General features: G+C 38.4%; 2 protein-coding genes across 6 annotated transcripts in view; one reads left to right on the top strand and one right to left on the bottom strand.

Moving 5' to 3' along the window:
* The window catches only part of LOC135208028 (proto-oncogene c-Rel-like), a 68296-nt gene extending 56178 nt beyond the window's left edge, over positions 1 to 12118 (top strand). For 3 of the 4 annotated variants that reach the window (XM_064240141.1, XM_064240143.1, XM_064240140.1), the window contains exon 13: positions 6682 to 12118. In XM_064240141.1, the coding sequence (XP_064096211.1) occupies positions 6682 to 7118 (437 nt within the window). In that variant the 3' untranslated portion in view covers positions 7119 to 12118. The remainder of the gene's footprint in view (positions 1 to 6681) is intronic. The other variant, XR_010313103.1, reaches the window with a different exon arrangement.
* Positions 12119 to 12553: 435 nt separating this feature from the next.
* On the bottom strand, positions 12554 to 16283 carry LOC135207711 (probable methyltransferase-like protein 24). 2 transcript variants are annotated; one of them, XM_064239546.1, is made up of 4 exons: positions 16088 to 16283; positions 14012 to 14182; positions 13323 to 13418; positions 12554 to 12875 (listed from the first exon to the last, which is right to left on the bottom strand). In XM_064239546.1, the coding sequence occupies exons 1-4, from the start codon at positions 16253 to 16255 to the stop codon at positions 12669 to 12671; spliced, it is 642 nt and encodes a 213-aa protein (XP_064095616.1). In that variant the 5' UTR covers positions 16256 to 16283; the 3' UTR covers positions 12554 to 12668. The 2 variants fall into 2 exon arrangements, with proteins under 2 accessions (XP_064095616.1, XP_064095617.1); XM_064239547.1 differs by lacking the exons at positions 14012 to 14182; positions 16088 to 16283 and adding an exon at positions 14404 to 14839.
* Between the last annotated feature and the right edge of the window lie 10324 nt (positions 16284 to 26607).

The following is a 26607-nucleotide window of genomic DNA, read 5'->3' as shown; positions in this document are numbered from 1 at the left end:
AAATTTCCTGCAAATAACGGGTAGATATGGTCCGTAGAGAAATCCGCGAATGCTTGAGTCCGCAAATGCTGAGAAAGCGAATACGGGATGTCCACTGTAATTGCCTTGATAAGATCAAGCATATTGTTTTCCTCTTATGGTCTTTGATACTTAAACTCTCTTAAAACCTATCATTTTGTGTAAACGTTTTGCTTTGTTGAATAGTTAATCTGATAACGGGTATTTTATCTGGTTTTGTAGCATTCCCCGGTTATCGGAGCTTGTCTAGCGACGATAACTTGATTATCAGCGCTGATCCCCATTTATCAGTGGCGCAGATAACCAGGGATTGGGACTGTTATCGCCGATTTTCAGTTATTGTCACACTCACACCGGAATGGAACCTCTGCTGATAACTGGGGACTGCCTGTAATTGTTCATTTTTCCACAAGCAGCAAATTCTCAAGTTTAGGGGAAAAACTTAAAGAAATTGTTAGTCTTCAATACTATGTATTACCAGTTTATCCTGCCATTAAAATTTTACCAGAATATTATTTATTAAAAAAGATACGTATGGTTTATTTATTGAGAGCAAACCTTTGGGACTAGCCTCGTGAAAGATAATCTTAACTCAGCGGTCAAGTTGAACTGTTTGTTACACAGACATCACCCTACTTACAAACGAGTTATGTTCCAGATAACCGTTTGTATACTGAAATGTTTTTAAGTTGGTAACTCCACTCTTCATGCCTATTCAAGTACTGTATGATATATAATACAATACTTTAGGTTTTTTCATCCTAAAACATAACACATTGTACATACAATATTGTATGTACAGAATAGGCTTGCAAATCAAAATCTAAACCTACAGGTGGCAAGGGGAGCGCACTGAACACAATTTTAATTTGTTATCTTGTTCGTTTGTAATTTGAATGTTCGTAAGTAGGGTGGTGTGTCTAATAATTCAGAGAATGATAATTAAGGAAGTGGGTGAAGTGTCTGGTGTGAGGCTCATATTCCAATATTCCCTCCTTTCTCATCTCATAGACCTTATTGGAAATGAAATTGATGGTTTGCTACCATAGTCTGACAGGTTCACTCAGCATTAAGAGACCCTTGACATTGACGTTTTTCCCCGCTTTCTTCACGAATATTACCGTCATGAATTTTATGACCATTTTAAAGCCACTCATTTTTATAGAATTAGCATAACTGAAGGATAATAATGAAAGTAACTTCCATATTTTTGCTGATATTTTTTTTGTGATTGCAATATTATTACAAGTAGTAAGGCAGTCCCCAGTTTACAATGGGGGTTCCGTTCCTACATTGCGTCATAAGTCGAAAATTAATGTAACCTGAAATATCATTGAAATTCATAAGAAAACCTTTTAATCCTTTGGATGCCTTAAATGATGTAATCTACCTTTTTATTCAGATTTTTATAAAACAGAAACTCCAAATTTTTTACTATTCTGCTGTTTTGGAGCCATATTTCTTCCATCAAATCAGAATCGTCAGCGTTGTAACCCCAGAACATGCATTGTAACCTTGGAAATAATTTTCTATGAATATGTTTGAAGAGCTTTGTAAGCTCGGAACTTCATAAGCCGAGCCCATCATAACCTGGGGACTGCCTGTAATTTGAATCGTGCTTTGAATTTTTGTGAGTTATTTTAAAAAGGCTGTAATGAGATGTATGCTTGCATCATTTGCATAAATGATGAATTTGGCTTGGCTATTTTATCCTGCAAAACCCACCTTTTTCTTTTTTTGCAATACAGTATTATAATGAATAAGAACTTGTTTACAATTATTTATTGTAATACAGCTTTCAAATTACTGTATTGTTGCTTATAAATTATTGCTTGATTAATTATAAAACAGGTTATAACATAGGAAAACCTATTTGGTAGCCTTTGTCCGTCCTCAAAGGATTTATCCTTAGGATTCCCCCAAGGTCTCCTTAAGACAGACCAACCAGTATCAAAGAATTCTCTCATAATTATTCTTGGCCAGAATAGGAGTACCTTTTGACACAGTGATAGAGTATAAATGAACTCAAGGCAGTAGGGCCTTTTCTCCTGCGTACATTGGGTCACTACTTGCCAAACACCCACCACAAATTCCCATGTTTTTTTTTTTTTTTTTTTTGTCAAGAAAAGCAAGTAGGAGGACTCATGGCAGCTTACCCCATAGGGGGTTAGTGCTTTTAGTGTATCTCATGCAGTGAAATGTAGGCATAACTTTAGGTTTGTTGCAACATCCTTTTCATTCCTGTTACTGTACTTCTGTTCATAGTCTCTTTCTCCATTCCACTTTCCACCCTCTCCTAACAATTGATTCATTGTGCAACTGCAAGATTGTCCTGTTACACCATCAGTCCTACATACTATATTCTGTTCTGTTCTCACAGCAGCTATCAAAAACAAGATTTCTCATTTGCCATAGCCACTGTTCATCCTCAAAGGATCATATCAAAGAAATTGACAGATGATTTCAATGGCCTGGCCCCTGATTAAGGTATCCCAATGAGCCAGATGAAAAGCCAGGCTACAGTAAAGTCACAGGAGTGATTGCTACTCTTCTATTCAGGATTCCCATTCAGAATTGATTAAGGAAGTGGGATGTGGAGAAAACTCAAGCATGTTCTATACCTGTGGCTCTAGGGTGACTTAAATAAGTCAGGACAGGATGCAGCATAACCTATCTGCCCCCAACGGTTAGCAGTCCTGTAAAAAAGGACATTTGGGAAGGCAGCTATGAATGACATGACTGAGCATAATAATTTTTCCGTAGGATAAGGAGCCACCTAGTTGTTTGTTTACATTGTTAGAGACTTAAGACAGGCATTCCCTGGTTATTGGTGGACTGATTGATGGCAGTCCGGTTTTATAGCACTAGACTGGCGATTTGTAGCACCATGACGGGCTGAGTTTCGATTATTGGCGCCATAATGTGCCCTTAATAAAGTTAAGGTGCCACAACATATTTAATAGAGGCACCATTAACCGGTTATCAACTAAGCCCCATAAATTGCCAAGTTTCGGCAATTTATGGCGATAACCGGGGACTGCCTGTGCAGTAAATCCCCCAGATTCACAGACATGCACTTTGCAGACTTTTCTATGGAACATACTACACGATATTTGCAGAAATTTTGCCTATTCACAGTATTTTTTACTGAGAAATATGCACTAATTACTGTATTTTCATATACTTTTCATGACTAAATATACTTTTTGTGATAAAACCATTAAAATACTCAGGTATAATTACTTTTAGAGGGGGTTTTAAATATTCACAGATTTTAGCTATTCCAGGGGGGCTGGTTGTGGTACACATCCCCCGCAAATCCAGGGGTTTACTGTGGTAATGGCAAACACTGAATTCAGTCACTGTTGCCACATCTGTGTGAAAAGGGTCGAGGGAAAAAGCCCTCCTACTTTGAGTCCATTTATATTCTACCACTGTTTCAACTAGAAAATGTTCCTCCAGTAGAAAGACCAATAGCAAACATCAGGGAAATTGAAGTCGAGAATGCTATAAAGAAAGGTAAAATAAATAAAGCTTCAGGAAAGTCAGAGAGTAACAATAGAAATTATTAAGGCATTAGGAAATCTAGGCAGAGTGGGTGCGCACACTACTGGAAAAGATCTGGGATGTAGAGGAAATGCCAGAGGACTGGAATAGTAGTTGGATGATTGAAATGTATAAACAAAAAGGAGACCTGCTAAACTGTTGGAACTTCAGAGGAATAAAGCTTTTGGAGTATGTGTTCAAGTTACTAGAAAGAATAATAGAAGGAAGGTTGAGAGAGCAGCAGTTTGGGTTTATGAAAGGAAAGAGCACAGGGGATGCTATTCTTACAGTAGCAAGTCCAAGAGAAATATCTAGAAGGAAACAGGAAAGTTTTACATGTGTTTTGTGGATCTTGAAAAGGCATATGACAGGGTACCAACAAGAGTAGTCTATCAGTATTTGAGAAAGAGAATAGTACTAGAAAAGTTGGTAAGGTTAGTGACGGTGATGTATGAAGGCCAAGAACCACTGTACAGACAAAATAGTGGGAGACTGAGGCATTCCCTGTGGAGGTTGACCTCCATCAGGGGCCAGCTCTTGAGTCCAATCTTGTTCCTCATCGTTATAGAGACATTTGACATCAGAATTAAGGGACAACAAAGAGTGTGGGAACTGATGTTTGCTGATGATGTAATCATTATAGCAGACACAGAAGAAGAACTGTAAGAAAGTTTTTTAGCATGGAAAGAAGCCCTAGAAAGGAAAGGATTGAAAGTGAACATTGGAAAGACAGAGCTAATGATTAGTAGTAGAGAAGGACATGAAGAAAGAAGTAAACATTCAAGCAAGTGGAAGATGGTAGTGCTGAAGCAGAACAATGAGTTCAACTATGTACTTGGAATCAATAAAAACAGAGGAAGGAGGTATTGAGAAAGCAGTGAGACAGAGTGAAAGAAACGGGGCAAAAATGAAGAGAAGTAACTGGAGTTGTTTTAGTTAAGAAAATGCCATTAATGTTCAAAATGATGATTTATAAGACAAATGTCAGGCCCGTAGTATTCTATGGGGGCAGAAACTTGGGCACTTAACGAGGAAAGGGGAAGGACTGTTGGATAGAACCAAGATGAGGATGGTGAGATGGATTGCTGGAATATCACTATGTATATACTGTAAAGGAGGGAGAGTCAAGATATAAGAAGAATGTGTGGTATATGTGATGCAAAGGAGAAGGCTAGGGAAGCTCACCCGAGATGCTATGGTCATGTAATAAGAAGAGAGGCGGCAGAACCAATCAAGAGAACTAATACCATGCCAGTGATGGGGAGGAGAAGTGTGGAGAGTCATTGGATATGATGGATGGATGTGGTGAGGAGGGGTATATGTGAGGTGGGAATGAGAGAAGAAGGAAGATACAAAGAATAGAAATTGATGGGGAAAGTTAACTCAAGCAAGCAACCCTGCTATACCGTGGTTCAACACCTGTTCTGGCCAAGACTAACTATGAGTGAATTCTTTAACATTGGTTAGTCTGTCATGTGCAGACCCTGGTGAGATGATAAAAATAACTCTTTGAAGACAAACAGTGGTTATGCTTTTTGTTTACAGTGTTGAGTAGTTTCCACTTCTAGTTTTATATACAATTTATGTATGAAAAGATATAGTCTAACTAGAATCACATGATTTTTATAGAGTTAGGATTCCAAAATCTTTTTGTAAATAAACATTATTTTATTCTACTTTTTGTGAATTAATGTATTTCATGATAGTGCTAATCAGCTTTTAGTGTAAATACTTTGATATAGATGATTTTATAGTGTTTTCCTTTAGCTCCCTATATTCAACCTAGCTTGCTAACCCTTTGACATTTTGGTAAGGTCATAAAATTTGTCTCTGGCAAAGCCCACTCTTGACTGATAATGAACATAGCAATGTTTTCTTCATTTGCGCCAAAGAATTTATTTTTAATGTTGTAAAGCTGGATACCTGTACTTTTAGTATGTTAAAAATGATAACTAACAAAAACGTCAAAATATGCCAAATCTTGCCAATTAGTATTGTAAGTGGATAACTTCAGAATCTCAAAAGGAAGACAAAGAAATTTTGAAAGATATTGTTTGCTGTTTGAATGTTGTCCATCAGGAAAAAAATGGCAGTTTTGAAGAATTGTAAACTTACCAGCCAAAAAAAAGAAAAATTAATTCATATTCAGAGCTTGAGTATACATACATATTTTTAACATTTTTGTAATCAGTTCTGTACTGGTCACCGATTTTATTAGCCATGGAGATGAGTCCTTGTAAATAACTTGACAGCATACATTTATAGCCTTTTTGTCATCAGTTTCCTACCAGTCACTTGGGTGTAACCTTATTAGTCCTTCCCCTTAGTATGGTTCTCTTACTTTAGTGTGACTTAAATCATTCTTCTCAATAATGAAAGTGCATATGTATATGAGTAACAAAACAAGCAATATGGGCTTTCATGAGGAGGGTAAGCATGTATTTTTGGTCTTGTTAAACTGGTTAACAGTGGAAACGCTTCATGGATAGATTGTGGTATACAGGCGGGGTTTCTGAGTTAGGTATGTTATGGCGCCGATAACCGGAACTCGGCCTGTTATGGCGCCATAAATTGGTCGAGTGCCATAAAATTGGATCGCCGATAACCGGGGACTACATGTACATAGAATTCACATGTAAAGCCACACTCAGTCAGTTGTCTGAAGAGAATTCTTCAAGTATATAAATGAAGCTTTTGTAGTTTTGGCGTCGTACAGAAGAAACGAAAGTTATTATTGCTGCAAAATGTGGCCAGATTTCACATAATCAGTTCTGAGGGTTACAGAAGATTGAGCATTACCAAAAAGACATGAACAGCTTAGTCATCCAGTCAGTTGCAGTGTTATTGTATACAGTATATATGTTAATGATCACTGAATATGTATTAATATACTATTAATGATAACATCATATCTGAGGTATCATTCTGTATCTATATTATATTTCAAGAGTTTTGAAAATAGTGTTTTTTATTTTTTACACTTCACGTCAATGAACTATTGCAGACGTCATAGGTCCTTTACTTTTTCTTCTTATAAGAAGTGTGGCAAACTGTATGTACATAAACAGTATTATGTGTTCTGTTTCATATCTTGATCAATATGTAATTGTTTCACAGGCCTTGATGCTGTGGGTCTGGAAGGATATGTTCACCCACAGTCTGTCAGCAGCTCGCCGCAGGGTCCCCCAATATCACAGTTACTGGATTTGGACTCCAAGAAATACATTGATCAGAGCAATATTGAGTTAGACATCAATAACATCAACTCGGCAGAACTGCGCTCGTTGCTGCCCAGTGAAAATGACTTTAACGCATCGATGGTAGATGCGCATCTCTCAGAGAATCTCTCCTCTAACCTAAATCTCATTGATCATCCTCCACAAATGAATAAGTTAAACAGTAAAAGTGGAGTAAGCATGAGTGTTCATGTCCCATACTTGCAGAACATTCCCACGGATACACAGCCTGAGATGGCTGCTCCCTCAACTTCTGATAGTCTGAATAATCTAAAGAGTGAGATTGAACTTCTGAATCAGCTGTCAGCCAAACCTTGAGGGTGATCTGGAACACGTGAGTTGCAGGCTGATGTATTGTAATGCATTTTACTCAACTTGTATGTGTACTTACTTTGGTCACATATTTCTGTATATGTGAATGCGTTCAGAGTAACAAAATTAACCATTGTGCAGCCATCTTCGTTGGTTATGTGGACAGTAATTAAGAGTTGTAAACTGCGCTGAAAAAGGAGCCAGAGATTCTGCAGTTATTGTACCCATTATACCAGCAGACCTTATATTTCCCCCTTTATCACTCAATTTTATATTTAAAAGCTGTACTTATGACATTTGATACAAATCTAGTACTAAGAATCAGTTTAGATTGTTACTTTCATTTACTCAAAGTCATTTTAATTACCAGAAATAGATAGATCTTTTTTTCTGTTTGTACATAGCTGCAGTAAAGTTAGTAAAAATGAAAAAAAAAAGACGAGTTCACCAATAATCATGTTAGCATTGAATCATGGTAGGCACTGCTTGGAGCACAATATTCTTATTTTTATACTCTTATTTTTTTCTTAGCTTGTATATAGGTAGTTGAAAGCAAACCTATTTTACTTAAATGTAAGATAGGAAGACAAAGTATCATTAGGCCACAGAAATGATGTTTTTTCATAAGAATGTACTTTTCACGATGCTGAGCATCCTGAAGATTTTTTACAGTACCCTGATTGTCAGGACAGTTTAAGTAGTTGAGGCTATTACCTGAATTAACAAGACAATGTTATATATACATTAATATATATATATTCTTGAGAATAAGCATGTGATGGACTGCTACCACCAAGGTTTTCTTGTACCGGATATACTCGCAAAAACCAGGAAGTAGACAGAAACAGTTTTTGCATACGTACTATGCTTAAAAAATGTTTTTATTTTTCTAGTATTTTCATTTTTAGGCTTTTTTTTATTAAAGTTTGTGGCCTGCATGATTAACAGGTTTATTGTATGTGCTGTAGTATTTGTTTTGCAATAATTTTTTTTGTTTTATATCAGAAGTCTATGAATTTTGTGTTACATGAAAGTTGAGTTTTTATATTTGTTAATATTTTATATATGAAAGAACTTAATGTTATGTTTCATCATTTTAATATAAAGTATTCGTATAATTTTTGTGTTTATAAGAAATTGGATAATACAGATACTTACATAAATATGCATGTATACATCATAACAGTACAAATTCCCTACATACAGTTTTGACATAGAAAATATTTAATGGCATATAAGTTCTCCCTCTTGTTCATTCAAGAGGAAATATTTAGGAAGAGTTTTCAGTGTATCTGAGCATATAAGGTATACAGAAGTACTGACATGGACCAAATACCCAGTGAAAATGGCATTACATATATATTTTTTATACAGAGGCTTGTCTAGGTACGTAGGGCTCAGGGGTCAACATATGTAAACTCAGAGATGGCAGTGGCTTCGGGGATAAGCCCCCTCAAAAAATATAAACATTAATGAAAGTCAGTCAATATATATATGAAACTTAACAGAGATACATTAATTGACATGAACCATCATAAATAAGAAACAGCACACAGTGCTTGTCACCGTTGAGTTCTCAGTAAAGAGCTTGTGTGTTTTTATTCATATTAATTTGACAAGGGTTTGAAAGAACTAGGAGAAACAGACACCAGTACTATACAGTTAGTGGAATGTTTTTATAGTAAAAATGACAGGGATCTTGCATGTTTGTAGATTGTCGTTACAGTCCTATTTCTTATTTGGTACTGATTTTGAAGTGCGCCTTTGATATACCCTATCATAAATTATATTGTTGCAGTAAATTTTTTATTTTAACTATTGCTTTGACGGACTGGAGAGTCAGAATGTTTTGTTTTGATGTGTGGTCATTTGTTAATTTCTTTTTTTATTCATTTTCAAGTGCTTTTATGTTTTATATTGTGGTCCAATATTGTATTTTATATGTTAAAACTTCAACATTATAAACAAACTGTGATATGCAAAATACAGCCCCTGTTAAGATGCAAAATATAGCATAGTCTAACTTTGGAGTACTAAGGAATATGATTCAAACTTACACAATCAAGTTATTTAGTACTAAAGGGTACAAAAAACACATTTACATATAACAGTAATAATACTGTTACATAAGTACTAGTAGATGAAAAGGTTGGATGTGCAATTAGTTGGTCAAACTAATTATTACCTATTACCTTTACTATTCAGCATAGTAGTGCTTAAATAGATAATCTTATCTGTATTGATATGCCAACGTATAAGTCATAATGAAAGTTTTACATCATTACATGGGGTTCCTAAGAGTTTTCTCAGCTTAAATAAAATTTGAGCTTTCATAAGGGGCTCTGGAATTTACCACTCATGTATGTAGAGGAGTCACTGTACTTATGTAACACTGTAGTATGCACTGCTTAAGTTTATACATGGTTTCACCAGGTAAGATGTCACAGTAAGAATTCCCCCAAAATAAGCAACAGTTTCCCAACAATTAATGCCAAATTGTAATTTGTTCTTAAACCGATACTGTGTACTGCCCTTTAGGTATTGTTCATAGGCTGCACAAGTAAAAGTGTGGAATGTAGCATTGGCCTGTTAGTCATTTGTTAATACTCCAAGACAGATTATGGCATAGTATATCAAAAACATGATTACAGAATATAGTATGTTTTAGTAATTTAACTGTACCATATTAATGCCAATGATAGGTACAAAATATCCTTGGGTAGAATTTTGTAAAACCTGAGGCCTCAGTGTACTTAGCAATAACAAACATGCAGTGTAAATACATTTATCTTCAGTTACATACTTTTTGATTTGTGGAAAAGTGTAAGTTTTAAAGCATAGTATGAAGACTGAGACTATTTTTTATTTATCTAAATGGTGTTTTTATTTCTAAATATTCAAATATAGGTCCAAGAACGTTGTTATCAAAAGAAAAACAGCTCTGAATATTCACGGAGGGTCATCTTATTGATGTAAAGCTTTAAAATTATACCACATAGGCTCTGAGTGCAATAGCTGAGTGCAAATTGAGTGACACATTTATACAAGTTTGAGTGACAAAGGATAGTTCTAAAAATTTTAGGTGTAAATGAATAATCGTATATTATTTTACAAATGTGTCCATTACAGGAAGAGATTTGACAAGTAACATTCTGTATTTTCATGCAAGTTAGCTAAACCATACCAGCTCAAAAAAAAATTACTTATAAAATGTAGCAATTTTTCTTTTTCAAGATACTTGCCTAAATTTAGAGAATCGGTAATTCTTTTTTCAAGTAAACCGTACTTATTCATGTGTAGTAACAAAAAAATTATGATGATGATTTTAACTAGGTAGAGATATCGAACAGACATTAGTAGTTAACAGCTGGGTAAATGTTTTAGCTTACCAGATAATTCTCCCCAAATAGTACAGTGATATTTTTTGTGATGTGGACTTATATGCCATCAAATAGCTTACTTTTAGTTCTTTTACTGGGAAAATATTTATGCAATATCTTGTCCTTTGTATGGAAAGAGTGAATCAGTTTATATTAAGTATAAATTCACATACATATGTCCATAGTACATCTTATATGCCAAGAGGTTACATTATAGTGTTCTAAGTATCAAAGATTTAAGCCATAAGCAGATGTAGTAAAGTTTAACAGTACCTAATCGGCATTTTTCTATTTTTGAGTGGATATCCATATGACCTTCAGTAATTTCAGATTATGGAGTATCTTACTGCAATCCCCCACCCCCCCCAGAGCCCTGAAACTGGAAGAATGCAGCAATACCGCTTCCATCCATATACTTGGCCCTGTTCTAAAGTGACTGGCAGGAGCACCTCAGGTGTGCTGCCAAATTCCACTGTATGTCTTTCATTGTATGGAGAGGAGCAGACATGCCCCAAAATGTGTGGTCACTAACAGTTCACAAAATACACAGCTAAAATCCTGCAAATTACCACATTTTATCATCTAAGTTACATGAAGTTACAGTTTAATATTTCTAGATTGGACTGTTTAACATCATAATTTGACGATAGTCAGGATTTTTGATGGGTATAAAATGTACTATATAGATATACATAAATATATACTATATGAATGTTCATATACATTTTTTAAGTCATGAAGACACATTTGTACTTGTGCAATGAAGTGTGTGAAAATCAAATATTTTTAAAAGCCTATCAAAAAGTTGTCAAATCAGAACAACTGAAATACAAATCTTGCCAACTTGTTGCAGTGTAGCTATATATGTCAGACAGATTTCCTTTCCAGAATTAGGTTTTCCTTCATCTGTTAAAGGCTTTGTAGTCTGACCCCAGGTAATTTTAACGCAGACTCAACAAGGCCTTTCCAATGGGTACTCTGGTACTTTTAGGAGGTTTTTTTTGTCTTTCATGTTTTGGTGCACAAATATCTTTGTCTCTTTTGTAATAGGAGTCGATAAGGAATTCCCTGTACTTGCAAATGAAGTAGAACATTGTACAGTAAAAACAATGAGGTAACATGGGACCAGCAACTCAACCTGGTTTTGCCTAATTACAATTTAAGATGATCACGCATTGGGTACAGTATAGTGATAGTTTTCTTAATCCCAGAATTGTTGTAAACTATATAACAGTATATTGTTACTCTCACAAAGATGGTCATATTCATTATAGAAAATAGAAAACTTGCTTTTGTCAAGTTTGATATTTTTGTCAGCGAAACGGTCATGTATTGTTTGAAAACCTTATAATTTTATCTTTATGGTGTCAATAAAGATAGATTTATATTCCAAATATATTGTTCTCAATGGTTGTGTGTTCAATGTTAAAATGCAACTTATACAGTACTGCGTTTACTGTAATTTTAAAAAATTCTGTTGTAATTTCCCGAGAGAAAGCAGTGCTTCCTATTGTTGCCTGGTCACAGTTAATACTAGAATTTTTATGCTTTTTTTATCGTGGCAAATTGAGCTACTGGTATATAGTTTTATATTTTCAGATTTTGTCAATATATTAATTTGCTTAACACCAAAGGTTTTTCTTTTCCTGCTTTGTCAGCAAAGTTGCAAATGCTCTGTGCCCAACTTATGGATTGAACCTCATGTAACTTCAGTCGTGAAGCCTTCAACCTTGGGAAAGGGCTCTACTGCTTCCTTAAGCAGTATACCAGTTTTTTTTTTTTTTTCTGTTGAATTTTCCTTTACATTATACCCTACAAGAAAGCCAAATTCTCCTGCACCGTCAGCCATCCTAAAGGTTTTCTGTAGCTTTAACTAAACTTGATTTGTAACTTCATTTTCCTAAATGCCCTGCTGAACAAGGATCCTGTATATTTCAACATTTCTAGTACAGTATTTACAAAAAGTTGCTGTTTTATACAAGTTTATATTGAGACATTAGTTTTGGAGGTTACTATAGCACTTTTATTCAGTGAAAACTAAAGAAATTGTGATAGCATGTATTTAGTAATCATAATTGTTGAATTTCTGAATGCAGTTTTGTTGCAAAAACAGCAACACTGTTTGGTAACGGCATTAACGTGATTTATTCCGTAGATTTGGTGCAACAGAGCATCTTCACCAATAAACATTCTCCACCTGGGCCCATGCCATCTCGTAACAGGTAGAGAAATTACGACCCGGAAACTCCGGATGTTTGTACAAAAGTCCTTTGACAGAGACCAGGTGAGCATCGAAGGTGGTGAAACCCAGGTATTCAAGTGAGACAAATAAGTTGTAGAAGAGTTCGTGGTAGGTCTTCATGGGATGTATCTCAATTCCTAGCTGAAAGAGAAGGAAATTAAACTGGGTCTCATTAGAAACATTTTTTAAACCTGCACTGGATAGATAGTAAAATGGTTTTGGATTGACTAATAATGCAATGAAAAGAAAGTTAATCAACTCTTGAGGTTTGAAAACAGTGGAAACTCTACTTAAGAACTTTACTGACATAAGTAGAAAATCCTTCCAGGATTGGAAGCAGAAATGAGTTTCAACATCATGGACTTTTTGAAACAAGGAGGAAAGGAATTCTAAAAATATAACAGATCAAAAATGTTTTAAATAATAATTTAAAAAAAAGGCTACATGCTTACTGAAAATATGCATACAGTATATGATATGTGCAGCATAAATGGGTATACACAGTCATGGAATAGTGTACCAAGAAAAGCCCAACATATTTTTCATGCCATGTCCAAAGAGGCGGCAGAATGCAAACATTAGAACTACCTGTTTTATCTGCAATAATCTCTGAGGATTATCCATCAAGGCTTGGAATACACTTATTTCCCCACTTTCAATGTCAAGTTTAACATAATCGATGGTCTGAAAGAAGAGAACAATCTGAGTTACACAGTACAAAGAAAGAGCTTGGGATGAAAAGGACAGCTGCTACATTGCTATTTACTAGCTATGGCTCCACGCCTGGAACCGCCCTATCAGGCAAGGGACCTAATACAGTATAAACGAGTGATCATCAAGGTTGCAAAGCCAAGCTAAACAGTACATTACTTTTTATTGTCATATTCATAAGCTGTAAGTACAAAATGGATACTGACTTGAAAGACAAGCTTCCATGAAGTTGGATATCATAGTAGTACTTAAAAAAAAATCATAAAAGAGACAAAGTTAGTAAGCAAGTGCTTATTTACCATAAAATATGTATATACCAAGACCATAAATATAAAATCAATGGTCAATACACAAGAGAATCTCGACAAACATGCACATAAAATATGAATATACACAAATACACTTTGGAACTGATGCAACACGGCCACATGAAATGTTTACAGGAATGCGACAGTAGGAATTACCCTAAACAAAAATGGTCACCCCAAATACTAAATGCTCACCCCTCAGATTAGTACCATGTGCCCTGCAAATGGCCATGGTAGTATGCCTTTCCCCAGTATTACCTTATTTGTGTGCCCCAGCATGTCCATTATGCTACCGAGACTCATGAACTGCCTTTCCTCTGCACCAGCAATCAGAGTTTGGTTGTCGACTCCTATCCCAATGTTAAAGAAACGAACGCCATCTGATCTGTTGTGGTCCGGAAGCTTTATGGTTGGGTCGAAGGAATATACCTGAATATGTAGAATGATGATGGGTACTGAGATCAGTCAGCCATTGAGCAAAATCAGAAGAGTCATTCAAACCAGATGTGTAGGTGAACGTAAATGGTGAACAAATACAATCCTAAGCTTTCATAGATGGCTGGAGTAGGTACCCAGCGCAAAGCTTGCTGCAGCTGTTCACTGACTTGGATTCAAAATAAATGCCTAACAGGAGGTAGGGTATGAATCACCTGTGACTTGAGATGGGTTAGCTCGTCCATGTTGTTCTCAGTAGTCTTGGTGTGCGGTTGTCACTGATCTCCCAACGTTTTCGCGCCATTTCTTCACTAGCTGCAGCATCTTGCCCCCAATAGTGTCGTTTCCTCTCCAAGTAGCCCTGTGCTTTAGCGTTGTGCAGTGTAAATTGGTTTTTAGTGCAGAAGAGAAGCATTTTCTATGCTTTTTCTTTGTGCAACAGGCGACCTCCCTTGTATGAGCTAGCTTGTTAACCCCACTTGCATCATTTGTTGCTCCCATCTGTGTAAAAGTTTCCAATAGCTATAAGGAGGATAAGCATGAGTTCTGTAAATGTGCGGGCAGATGTCATGGAACGTGGATGAAGGAGCTTATCTGGCAACTCATGCGAGAGAGAGGCTTTTCAGAGCGGTCTGCCAAGGTAATCGCGAGATCCATCATCCAACGGCCCTCTTCTGCCAGAGTGGACCAGGATAAATGATAGCATGAGAGGGACTACAAAACACTGAAGACCACGAGTAGTGTAACTGCAGAAGACTTTCCATCATCACAGTGAAAGGTTAGGAAGCTGCCTTGGCTCACGTCTTCAGGCCAATGGAGACAGACCTTCTGAATGCCTTGGAATTGTCTGCCATCAAACATTAATTAAGAAGAGAGATGCCCCCAAAAGGAGTTAGGGTCTCCCGAGACATATGTTTCCAAAGTCCTTTCCTTCCTGGGGAAGTTTCTACTTGAACCTCTCAAGAAAGCATCAGATGGGACCTGACTTTGAAGATTGTATTCCTCCTCTGCTTCGCATTAGCCGAGAGAGTAGAGAGCTACAAACAACAAAAAGGCTGATTCGCAAAATGGAGCTCTATCCCGGCTCGGGTCACAGGTGACTCATAAGCCTACCCATTGGGCATTTGTTTTTAATCTAAGTCAGCAGACAGCCTCATCACACTTGTGCCGAGTACTCCACCCATCTATGAAAGCATAGGTTTTCAGCCGAGGAAAATACAAATGGGTTTGAATTTGACATTATTAAATATATGATAAAGGGGCAATTACAAAATGATTGATTTTCATTTTGACGTACTCCATTGAACAGCAGTCATATTTTAGCTAACAGTGGTTAATGTCTAAGTGACTCAAATAATATTTTCACATTTCATTGTAGTACTCGTCATGATTATTGCTCTTTAAAATAGGGTTCTGGTAGTTGTTTAGGAAAAATCCAAGCATAGCTGCACTCTAGGAGCCCTTTTTTTATCCACTTACCAAACCTGAACCCTGCAAATGGTCTTGGTGTCTACAGTGCATTTGACATGAAGGATTTGGGGATGAGCTACCCCCACCCCCCACAAAAAAAAAAAAAGATGAAGATGAAAATGAGCTACCCCCACCCTCCACAAAAAAGAAGTGAAGATGAAAATAAAGCTATGAGAAACTAAAATGCGAGTCGATCAAAAGAACATGAAAGGGTTTTGCAAAGCAGAATAAAGGCATGAGTGATGAGTAGGAAGTTTAACTAACAGAGCCTTCTTTCACATGGTAATTATATCAAGGAGAATTCTTACGACGGCTGATTCTCAGAAGTGTTGCAAGGAGGTCCCCAGTTATTGCACTGATCTGTAATCTTTGATAACAAAGGTGAGAGACGCTTTTTTTCAAGCAAAATAATTGTGAAGGAATCCTGACCTGGCAACCATACCCAGCCATTGCATCATCGAAGCTCCAATCTGTGGAGATTCCGAAGGAATATACGAGGCAGCTGCCGGGCGTGATGTTGTAGGAGGGGGCGAAGCAGACAGCCTTCTCCCCGTCATTATCGCCAGAGTCTCTTCTGTGTCCTCCCATGTACCTCATCTCGGGGCACTTGACTCTTGGGTTCTCCGCATAACTGGAAAGGCATTGATATGTTTTCACCACACGACATGAAAAGAAAATTTCATTATCATAGAGAGCAGGCTTGAGGTATAGGCCTAGTAATATAGGCCAAGGTCTTTTGCCCTCTCTACAGATACAGCGTAGATAAAACAATAACGTAATTTACTAAGAGTCATACGTAGAACTGTTGAGTGAACTTAGGAAGCCTGAGTAGGCTACAGCAGACCCGATGCACAATGGGAGTTGAACCATATGTCAACATCTTTGGTAATTTGCTTCATTTCTTACCTATTCTGTCTCGTCAAATTTTGTAGAATGGAAGTTCTGATAAATCTCTAAATGAATGCACAAGCGTCACCTGTTAATAACTGCTGTGGTCAGATCTCTCTTCTGAGTACAAAGCATCTCTTACATGCTTCAGAGCCCATGCAGAATGTTTCATGCTGTGCTTTAGTGCTCAAATTGACAAAAGTATTATTTTCCAGTAGATACTGTACCTGGAAACCGAACAGTTAAAAAACGAGGATAAGGCGAATCCCAATTATCAGTTATTTTGCGTCAACTTTCATGCTTTTGACGCAGAAAGGCAATTGGGAAATACACAAGAGCTAGGCACCAATTCATCTAAAGGTTAACTGACAGATTAACAATTGGATATCTCTCAAGTAGCAGACAGTGCAGCTCAGAGCTCTATATCTCTCTAACTATCCTTCAGCCGTTTACAAAACAGCAGTTACAGCTTTCAAGTTCCGAGCAGCACAGGTCAGCTCTCAAGTCTCAATTGACAATAAAAATAAAAGGGACTTTCTTTTCACCGGAAACATGACAATAAAGTTCTTTGATGTCCTGTCTTGTTCAACAAGACAAACTGTATCATCTATGACTATGACGAGCGTGCACTGTTGTGTGACGTCATATAACACAATGGTCCCTTCTTCAAATGAATGAGAGAAAAGGTTACTCACTCGAGAAACTGCGAAAGGTCAGAGTAGTAGAAGGGCGGTTTCGCTCTCGCAGACGCCCCTGGGAGGACTTCGAAAGTAGTGAACTTTGTTTGGCTACTATCCCCAGTCCGACAGTGACTGCAAGATGCACAGTTGCATTTGAAAGATTGGCCGCAGTCAGACTGAAGACTTTTCGATTCACCTGGGGACTGGACGACTGGATAAGGTTCTCCTCGTGGGGTAGGCCTAACAACTCTCTTCAGGTCATCACTGCAGCTGAAAAAGAGAAGCACAATTATAGTGAACAGCAGAAGCACCAATATGCAGTAAATGTTTTGTCTCGCCGTGGAAGTTTTCAGTTCCAGATCCAGAGGTCCTTTATTCCTCACACCTTTGGACTGTGTTCAACATCCTCCCAGAGGAAGTGCAGTCGGAACCGCAGAAGTTCAAGCGAAGATACAATGCATTACTGCCCTTGTACTATTCTCCTTGCAGTTTAATACATTTTTGTTTGCGTATTTATTAATTTCATTTTCTTTTCCAATAAGTGAGATCTCTTCTTTTTGTATTTCCATATTCTTTGGAAGCTTGAATTTCAAGTCAGTGGACCCTTTGGTGGGCTTGTTCCATATGAATGGGTTTCATCTTCTGAATGATAATAATAATAATAATAATAATAATAATAATAATAATAATAATAATGATTATAATAATAATAGCAAAAACTCAGCAATGATGGAAAGAAATGAAGGATTAACGACAACGACGTAAATGGAACCTCTGACAACAGGGGAGCTTCGTCCGGCAGCCAGGTATTCAGCCCAATTGAAGGGGAAGACGGTCAGGTACTTGGAGGTCGTCATCCAGCAACTGATCACCACAACGACAATAATCAACAGCCTGAGATTGGAGCTACAGAGGCAAAAAGGAAGAAATGGACAAGAGAAGAAAATAAGGAAATATGGAGATGCTACATCAGAAGCAAACCCGACGGAGAGAGGATATAGAAGGTTGGTCAACATCTGGAATGAGAGGAATAACACACCCCCCAAACAGAGCAGAGGCTGGCAGACCAAGTAAGGAACATAAAGAAAAAGAACTGGCTCTCCCCAACAGAAAGAGAAGAAATGGAAAGGGAAATGTCACACGACAACGAATTACAAGAAGACGAACTGAGAGACGATGCCACAGAAGACGACAGGGATGATGAGGTATCAAACAACGACACACGAAGAAACACCGACGAAGTAACAGACAGGACGGAATGGGTAGAAAAGATCAGGCAATGGATGAACCCAGACACAGAGAGAACAAAGATCCCCTCCATGAAAGCCTACAACACCAAGAAATTAAGGGAGAAAACAAGTGAGGTCAATGAAATAATGGGCATAATACACACCACCATATCACAGAAACAAATAACTTGACATATGCAGGAGCAAGATTAGTAGCAGAACTGATGTGGACACGAACACCAACACCACCAGCACAACAACCAACAGCAACAAAACAGCAACCACCTTGGAATAGGTGCCTGGAAAAGCAAATCATGGTGATGAGATCTGACTTGAGTAAACTGAAAGAGATGGCAGAAAAAAGGCTAAGAAGCAAGAAAACAAGGGAAGAACTGAACGAGAAATACAAAGTACACGAGAGGGGACTAAACAACACAATAGAGGATGTAAAACAGAGGCTTAAGGCCAAAGCACATAAGATCCAACGATACATAAACAGGAATAAGGGATACCAACAGAACAAACTATTCGGAACCAACCAGAAAAGACTATACAGCCAACTAAGAGGTGAAGACAACCACCAAGAAATTCCTGAAACCGAACCAAGTAAGAGACTCCGGGAAAACATATGGAGCAATCCGGTATCACACAACAAACATGCAACATGGCTCCAGGAAGTCAAGGCAGAAGAAACAGGGAGAATAAAACAAAGATTCACTGACATCACGACAGACACAGTCAAACACCAACTAAAGAAAATGCCCAACTGGAAAGCCCCAGGTCCCGATGAAGTCCATGGATACTGGCTCAAAAACTTCAAGGCCCTACACCCACGAATAGCAGAACAACTCCAGCATTGTATCTAAAATCACCATGCGCCCAAATGGATGACCACAGGAAGAATATCCTTAGTCCAGAAAGACAAGAGTAAGGGAAATATAGCCAGTAACTACAGGCCTATCACCTGCCTACCAATAATGTGGAAGTTACTAACAGGTATCATCAGTGAAAGGCTATACAACTACCTAGAGGATACAAACACCATCCCCCACCAACAGAAAGGCTGCAGAAGGAAGTGTAGGGGCACAAAAGACCAGCTCCTGATAGACAAAATGGTAATGAAGAACAGTAGGAGAAGGAAAACCAACCTAAGCATGGCATGGATAGACTATAAGAAAGCCTTCGACATGATACCACACACATGGCTAATAGAATGCCTGAAAATATATGGGGCAGAGGAAAACACCATCAGCTTCCTCAAAAATACAATGCGCAACTGGAATACAATACTTACAAGCTCTGGAATAAGACTAGCAGAGGTTAATATCAGGAGAGGGATCTTCCAGGGCGACTCACTGTCCCCACTACTCTTCGTAGTAGCCATGATTCCCATAACAAAAGTACTGCAGAAGATGGATGCTGGGTACCAACTCAAGAAAAGAGATAACAGAATTAACCATAACCATCTGATGTTCATGGACGACATCAAGCTATATGGTAAGAGCATCAAGGAAATAGATACCCTAATCCAGACTGTAAGGATTGTATCTGGGGACACCAGGATGGAGTTTGGAATAGAAAAATGCGCCTTAGTCAACATACAAAAGGGCAAAGTAACAAGGACTGAAGGGATAAAGCTACCAGATGGGGGCAACATCAAACACATAGATGAGACTGGATACAAATACCTGGGAATAATAGAGGGAGGGGATATAAAACACCAAGAGATGAAGGACACGATCAGGAAAGAATATATGCAGAGACTCAAGGCGATACTCAAGTCAAAACTCAACGCCGGAAATATGATAAAAGCCATAAACACATGGGCAGTGCCAGTAATCAGATACAGCGCAGGAATAGTAGAATGGACGAAGGCAGAACTCCGCAACATAGACCAGAAAACTAGGAAACATATGACAATACACAAAGCACTACACCCAAGAGCAAATACGGACAGACTATACATAACACGAAAGGAAGGAGGGAGAGGACTACTAAGCCTAGAGGATGCGTCAACATCGAGGACAGAACACTGGCAATATCTGAAAACCAGTGAAGACGAGTGGCTAAAGAGTGATGGGCAAGAAGGACTAATAAAAGCAGACGAAGACCCAGAAATATACAGAGACAGGAGAAAGACAGAAAGAACAGAGGACTGGCACAACAAACCAATGCACGGACAATACATGAGACAGACTAAAGAGCTAGCCAGCGATGACACAGGGCAATGGTTACAGAGGGGAGAGCTCAAGAAGGAAACTGAAGGAATGATAACAGCGGCACAAGATCAGACCCTAAGAACCAGATATATCCAAAGAACGATAGATGGAATAACATCTCTCCCATATGTAGGAAGTGCAATACGAAAAATGAGACCATAAACCACATAGCAAGTGAATGCCCGGCACTTGCACAGAACCAGTACAAAAAGAGGCATGATTCAGTAGCAAAAAGCCCTCCACTGGAGCCCTGTGCAAGAAACATCAGCTACCTTGCAGTAATAAATGGTACGAGCACCAACCTGAAGGAGTGATAGAAAACGATCAGGCAAAGATCCTCTGGGACTATGGTATCAGAACGGATAGGGTGATACGTGCAAACAGACCAGACGTGACGTTGATTGACAAGGTCAAGAAGAAAGTATCACTCACTGATGTCGCAATATCATGGGACACCAGAGTTGAAGAGAAAGAGAGGGAAAAATTGGATAAGTATCAAGATCTGAAAAATAGGAAAATAAGAAGGGATATGGGAGATGCCAGTGGAAATCGTACCCATAATCATAGGAGCACTAGGCACGATCCCAAAATCCCTGAAAAGGAATCTAGAAAAACTAGAGGCTGAAGTAGCTCCAGGACTCATGCAGAAGAGTGTGATCCTAGAAACGGCACACATAGTAAGAAGAGTGATGGACTCCTAAGGAGGCAGGATGCAACCCGGAACCCCACACTATAAATACCACCCAGTCGAATTGGAGGACTGTGATAAAGCAAAAAAAAAAAAAAAAAAATAATAATAATAATAATAGTAATAATTGGATTGACAAAATCAAGAAGAAAGCATCACTCCATTGATGTCTCATTACTATGGGACACCAGAGTTGAAGAGAAAGAGAGGGAAAAAATGGATAAGTATCAAGACCTGAAAATAGAAATAAGAAGGATATGGGATATGCCAGTGGAAATTGCAACCATAATCATAGGGACACTAGGCACAGTCCCACGATCCCTGAAAAGGAATCTGGAAAAGCTAGAGGCTTCAGTAGCTCCAGGGCTCATGCAGAGAGTGTGCTCCTGGAAACAGCGCACACAGTGAGAAAAGTGATGGACTCCTAAGGAGGAAGACTGCAACCCCTTTCGTTCCTTTTACTGTACCTCCTTCCATATTCTCTTTCTTCCATCTGACTTTCCTCACCCCTTTCCTAACAACTGATCCATAGAGCCAATGCTAAAGGTTTTCATCTTGTTTCACCTTTCAAACCTTTTACTGTCAATTTTTGTTTCAGCACTGAATGACCTCATATGTCCAAGAGCTTGGCCTTTGCCCTGCATTCTATCTTCCATTCTAGATATACATGACGTAGTATATATTACACCATTATAATTATTAGTATTCAGGTTATATTTTAATATACATCCGGAGACTCCAACGGGATTGTAGATGGTGATCTCCACTACAAAATTGTTAATACAGTATTGTCCTATTATTACTTAGTATTTTCAGAGTCAGTTTTTTCTTTAATGTCGACATGTTACGGCCATCATCTGGACGTTCTGAATGGGCATCGTTGTTGTTGGAGATTAAGCTGGTCTTGTGCTGGCACGGGCTCTTGCTCCCGGAGCAGCCCGTAACTGGATTATCTGTGAAAATACAAAAACAGTGCTTTTGGAAGTATTGTAGTATTGTAGTGGTGGGCGTGGTCGGATCTGGGGTCGATTTATCAATGGCTGCCTGGAGGAATTTCTTCCCGGGCGAAACCTTCTAGACGTATGCAGAGGTTGTTCGTTGCTGCGAGCCCTGGAATAGTTCTGGGAGGAATCTTGTTGATTCTCTTTGTCTGCTGCTAAATTATGATTGGTCTGCGCCTCCTAGGTATACTCTGTTTTTTTCCATCTGTCCATCCGCCTGTGGTGTTTGCGCATGGTTACACTGCATCCCGGGCTTTAAATAATATCCTACTTCGATTATTAACGGTGTAATTCGCATACAGTAAATTATTAAAACACTTTTCAGTTGCAAATGTACACCCAGAAATCCCTTTATTTACCAAAAACTTACACATAGCGTAACCATTCAAAGCCCGGGACGCAGTGTTACATGCGAAAACACCACAGGCGGAATATAGTACTATGGTGCTCGGTGCTGTTGGAAGGAGGAGGGTCTTCTCTTTACCAATATGCAAGGGCTTCCAGGAGGCGCAGGCGGCGGCGGTCTGGAGCCTGATCGATGATTTCGAAATTTTGTACAAAGTCTCGTCGGGAGATCCTCTGATTATGGGTACTCCTGGCATGGTTGAATATTGCTCCCCTCTGGGCGTGGCAGGAAATTCCTTTCGAGAGGCGCATCGGGGTCATACCAATGTATAGGTAGGTGCCAAGGCATCCTTGGACGGGGCATGGGTGCCGGTACACCACGTTGGTCTTCTTCGAGGGGTCCTGCTGCGTGAGGGTGGGGGCTGGATTATTCTTCATCACCAAGCTGCTGGATTTTCTACTTTTATTATTATTATTATTATTATTATTATTATTATTATTATTATTATTATTATTATTATTATTATTATTATTCAGAAGATGACCCCTATTCATACAGAACAAGCCCACTAAAGGGGATTATTGAATTGAAATTCAAGCTTCCAAAGAATATGGTGTTCATTAGGAAGAAGTGAGAGGAGGTAAACAAATTAATAAACCGATAGAAATATATTGATATGCAACGAGAATAGTGTTAGGGTAAACATTGGATCTTCGGTTGAACTTTTGAAGCTCTAGTTGCACGACATCCTCATTAGGACTAGGGAAGCTGTTCCACAGTCCAACGGTGTGAGGAATAAAGGAAATGTCAGCTTATCTCGAGGGGAAAAACTGGACATGATTAATGAATAATAAGCGTATTGTCATCATGACTACGCCACATAGACCTCGAGTTGAGTTGTGCCTTCTTTCGTGCCGATAACCTCACTCAAACCTAATATGCTTGGGTTTGAATCCCACCTGGAAATGCAGTAAGTCAGTGCGCCGCACTGTATAGGCCTGTGACCCAAGGTTCTTTGCAACGTCCCTCCGGACCCTAGCTGCAGCCCCTTTCTTTATATATAATACCTATAGACCCCTTGATATGATGACACACTTTCTCTTTCTCTCTTCTTACTTTCCTCAACCCTCTCCTAACAATTGTTTCATAGAGCAACAACTTTGAGGTTTTCCTCCTGTTACACCTTTCAAACCTTTTCACTTTCGGCTTCCCTCTCAGCGCTGGATGAATTCATAGCTCCCAATGTGTGGCCTCTGGACTGAATTTCATTTACCAGCATTACGGGCCACGAAAATTTACAAGGTCTTTGAGGCTAAAATATTGAGAAGCAGTAAACATATCACAGCAAAAACTGAACCATGCCACGGTAAAGTAACTCCGATGCTCCACACAGTCGTACCAGTCAAGGTAATCAAGGTCCAAAGAGAATAAAAGTCTTGTCAGCGCTGACCCAAAATAAGTTTCTTCTGCGCTGGTCGAGAGCTGACATCAACTCAACCTCGCCTTAGGCTACCACGAGGAAGGTCCTTTATTAATCTAATGGACAACAGCAGAAATATACATGTTTGTGGATGCTCTATACATCTATTGAAGCTTTTGAGAAATAATTCTCTTGACCATGGATTCGTATTGCCGGATGGTACAGTTGCCTCAAAGTGTTCCATTACCCCGTCCCCTTCTGTTTCATGATAATGGTCTGGTAACACAGCAATGAAGCAAGTTTGTCTTGTAACGACGGATGTGAATGGTCGAGCTATTGGATGCCAATGTTCATATTTTCTAATCACTAATGTAGACAATATGTTAATGATATACGAATAATAGTTCACATTACCAGTGAAATGAGTCGCTGTTAAACAGATAGAAAAATAGTATAGTAACAGAGCAATAAAAATAGCAATGGTAAAACATATTCAGGTGTGGCTGCTGCAGGCGTTTGCTGGGATCCTACTTTTGTTCATGGTAGATCATTATTAAGTATCAATTTCAGAACGTTATTTGAATGGAAATACAATTTTGATTTACACAATACATCTATTTATTTATAAAGTAATGAAATTATGAACCGCCAATACCAAGACCTATAAATATAATTTCATAAAGGGAATTATGATAGCCTAGATGGAAATTTCTCCGGCCGGTATTTAACTCGGGTCATCCGAGTAACAACACACATTAACCACCCTGATGGTCCCTATATACCAACCCAAGAGTGAATAAAAAGAAATAGTTTGCAGTCTATATGAGTTTTTATCTCAGCCTTTCGTCTCGTGGGATTCGTGACTGGATTTCTTGTCGCTTCAGTCTCGAATTTGTCGACTATTGATGATCCCGTGGATTTGTCAGTTCAATGACTCCAAGATCCATTTTTGCTATTTTTGCGTCCTTGTCCATTAATTTTTTTTAAATAAAAATTTAATTGAAACTGAATTTGATTAGTTTTTTGTGTGTGAAAATGAGCACCAAGCTTCTCTTGAAGGGAACACGTAGTTCAATTGGCTACATCCACTATAATTGTTATTCATCCTTTTTCATGTTTAACAAACATTGTTCCTGATTCCAGTAATTGCAGCTTTGTATTATCGTGACCCTTCCCTGACTAGGCCGTCAGTGTCAATTTTTGCTTTCCTTCTCGTTAGGATCAAATTAAATGAGAGTCCGTTTAACCAACGGCTCCCCCAACCCCCATTACTGATTCTCCAGCCACATCCCCCACCCTTCCCTTACCTATTCTCCAGTCCCACCCTCCCTCCATCCTCAGGTAGCCATGCAACCTCCCAGGTCACTCCTCACGAGATGTGGTGTGGAAAAATCAGTAATCCTAATATTTCAACGGTCACATGACCATTCTTTCCCCTCTTTTACGAAGCTCTGGAACTGCAGTCTAATAAGTTCTGTTTGCCATTGTTTAAAGGTCAACCCTTAATATTTTAATATCTTGTTTCTTGTTCTTGATTTTTTTGGGGAAGGGGTTTTGGTTTGGCCATAGCACCTAACTCATTCTCCTCATGATTAGAAAGCAGCAGTACTTAGGTCTAATGGATTTTAGTGTTGACCTTGACATGGTAGCCAAAAGGCTCCTACAAATGATTAACCTGTTCTTTATTTTTCTGAGTAAATTTGATTCGACTGACATTTCACCAACCTTAGTTTTCCTTTCGAAGCAAAGAAATCCGTTACAACCTACTAATTATGATTATAAGATGCAGATAAAGCTTTCTGACAGCTCAGGATATAATCATGAGATGAAAGTGTTTTTGAAAGTAAAGCAACAGGATGCACAAACTTCCTTCTTTTGGTGCTTTTCCTGTCAATCATGAACATCTTAAGCAGGTCAACGCCAACCAAACCTACATATGAGAAGTGAAAAACGTTTTACATATACACACACTGCACTGAAGGTGTTGTAGAGTCCACGAGGCTGGATTCTTATGACCTTAGCCTAGGCCTATGTCTGACATCAGAATACCATGACTGACACTGACATAGTCTCTTTGTCTTCAGCCCTCGAAAATTTAGGCCGAGGCCACAATTTTCATAATGTATATATCATTGGTTTCGAGACCAAAGGGCCAGATTCTTCTGACCTTGGCCTAGGCCTACATCTTGAGCAGAATATACATCAATTGACTCATTAACTTGGTCTCGGGTTCTACTATGTCCTTGATAATTTAATCTGAATCCGCAATATATTTGATGTGTTTTAAAAGAAAATAAACAATGTTCTGCAGTGTTGAAGTCTCCTGGTATATAGATAACTACTTACTGAAGAGCAAGCAACATTGAAGTCTCCTGAAATATGGACACCTACTTAACCCTTATTAGACGGGTAAATATATCAACACGCAGCTAATCAAGCTGGGTAAATTTGAGTTGGGCCCATTGACGAAAAAATGCA

The sequence above is a fragment of the Macrobrachium nipponense genome, chromosome 34 (assembly GCF_015104395.2).
Source record: "Macrobrachium nipponense isolate FS-2020 chromosome 34, ASM1510439v2, whole genome shotgun sequence".
NCBI classification, from domain to species: Eukaryota; Metazoa; Arthropoda; class Malacostraca; order Decapoda; family Palaemonidae; genus Macrobrachium; species Macrobrachium nipponense.
This window is presented reverse-complemented; position numbering and strand designations above follow the sequence as displayed.

Excerpts from the sequence above, each read along its gene's own strand:
- LOC135207711 (XM_064239546.1), bottom strand. The coding sequence starts at position 16,255 with ATGAGGTACATGGGAGGACACAGAAGAGACTCTGGCGATAATGACGGG. Across the intron at positions 14,183-16,087 it reads TGGCTGGGTATGGTTGCCAG|GTATATTCCTTCGACCCAAC; the intron begins GTCAGGATTCCT and ends CTACATATTCAG. Across the intron at positions 13,419-14,011 it reads TGCTGGGGCACACAAATAAG|ACCATCGATTATGTTAAACT; the intron begins GTAATACTGGGG and ends CTCTTCTTTCAG.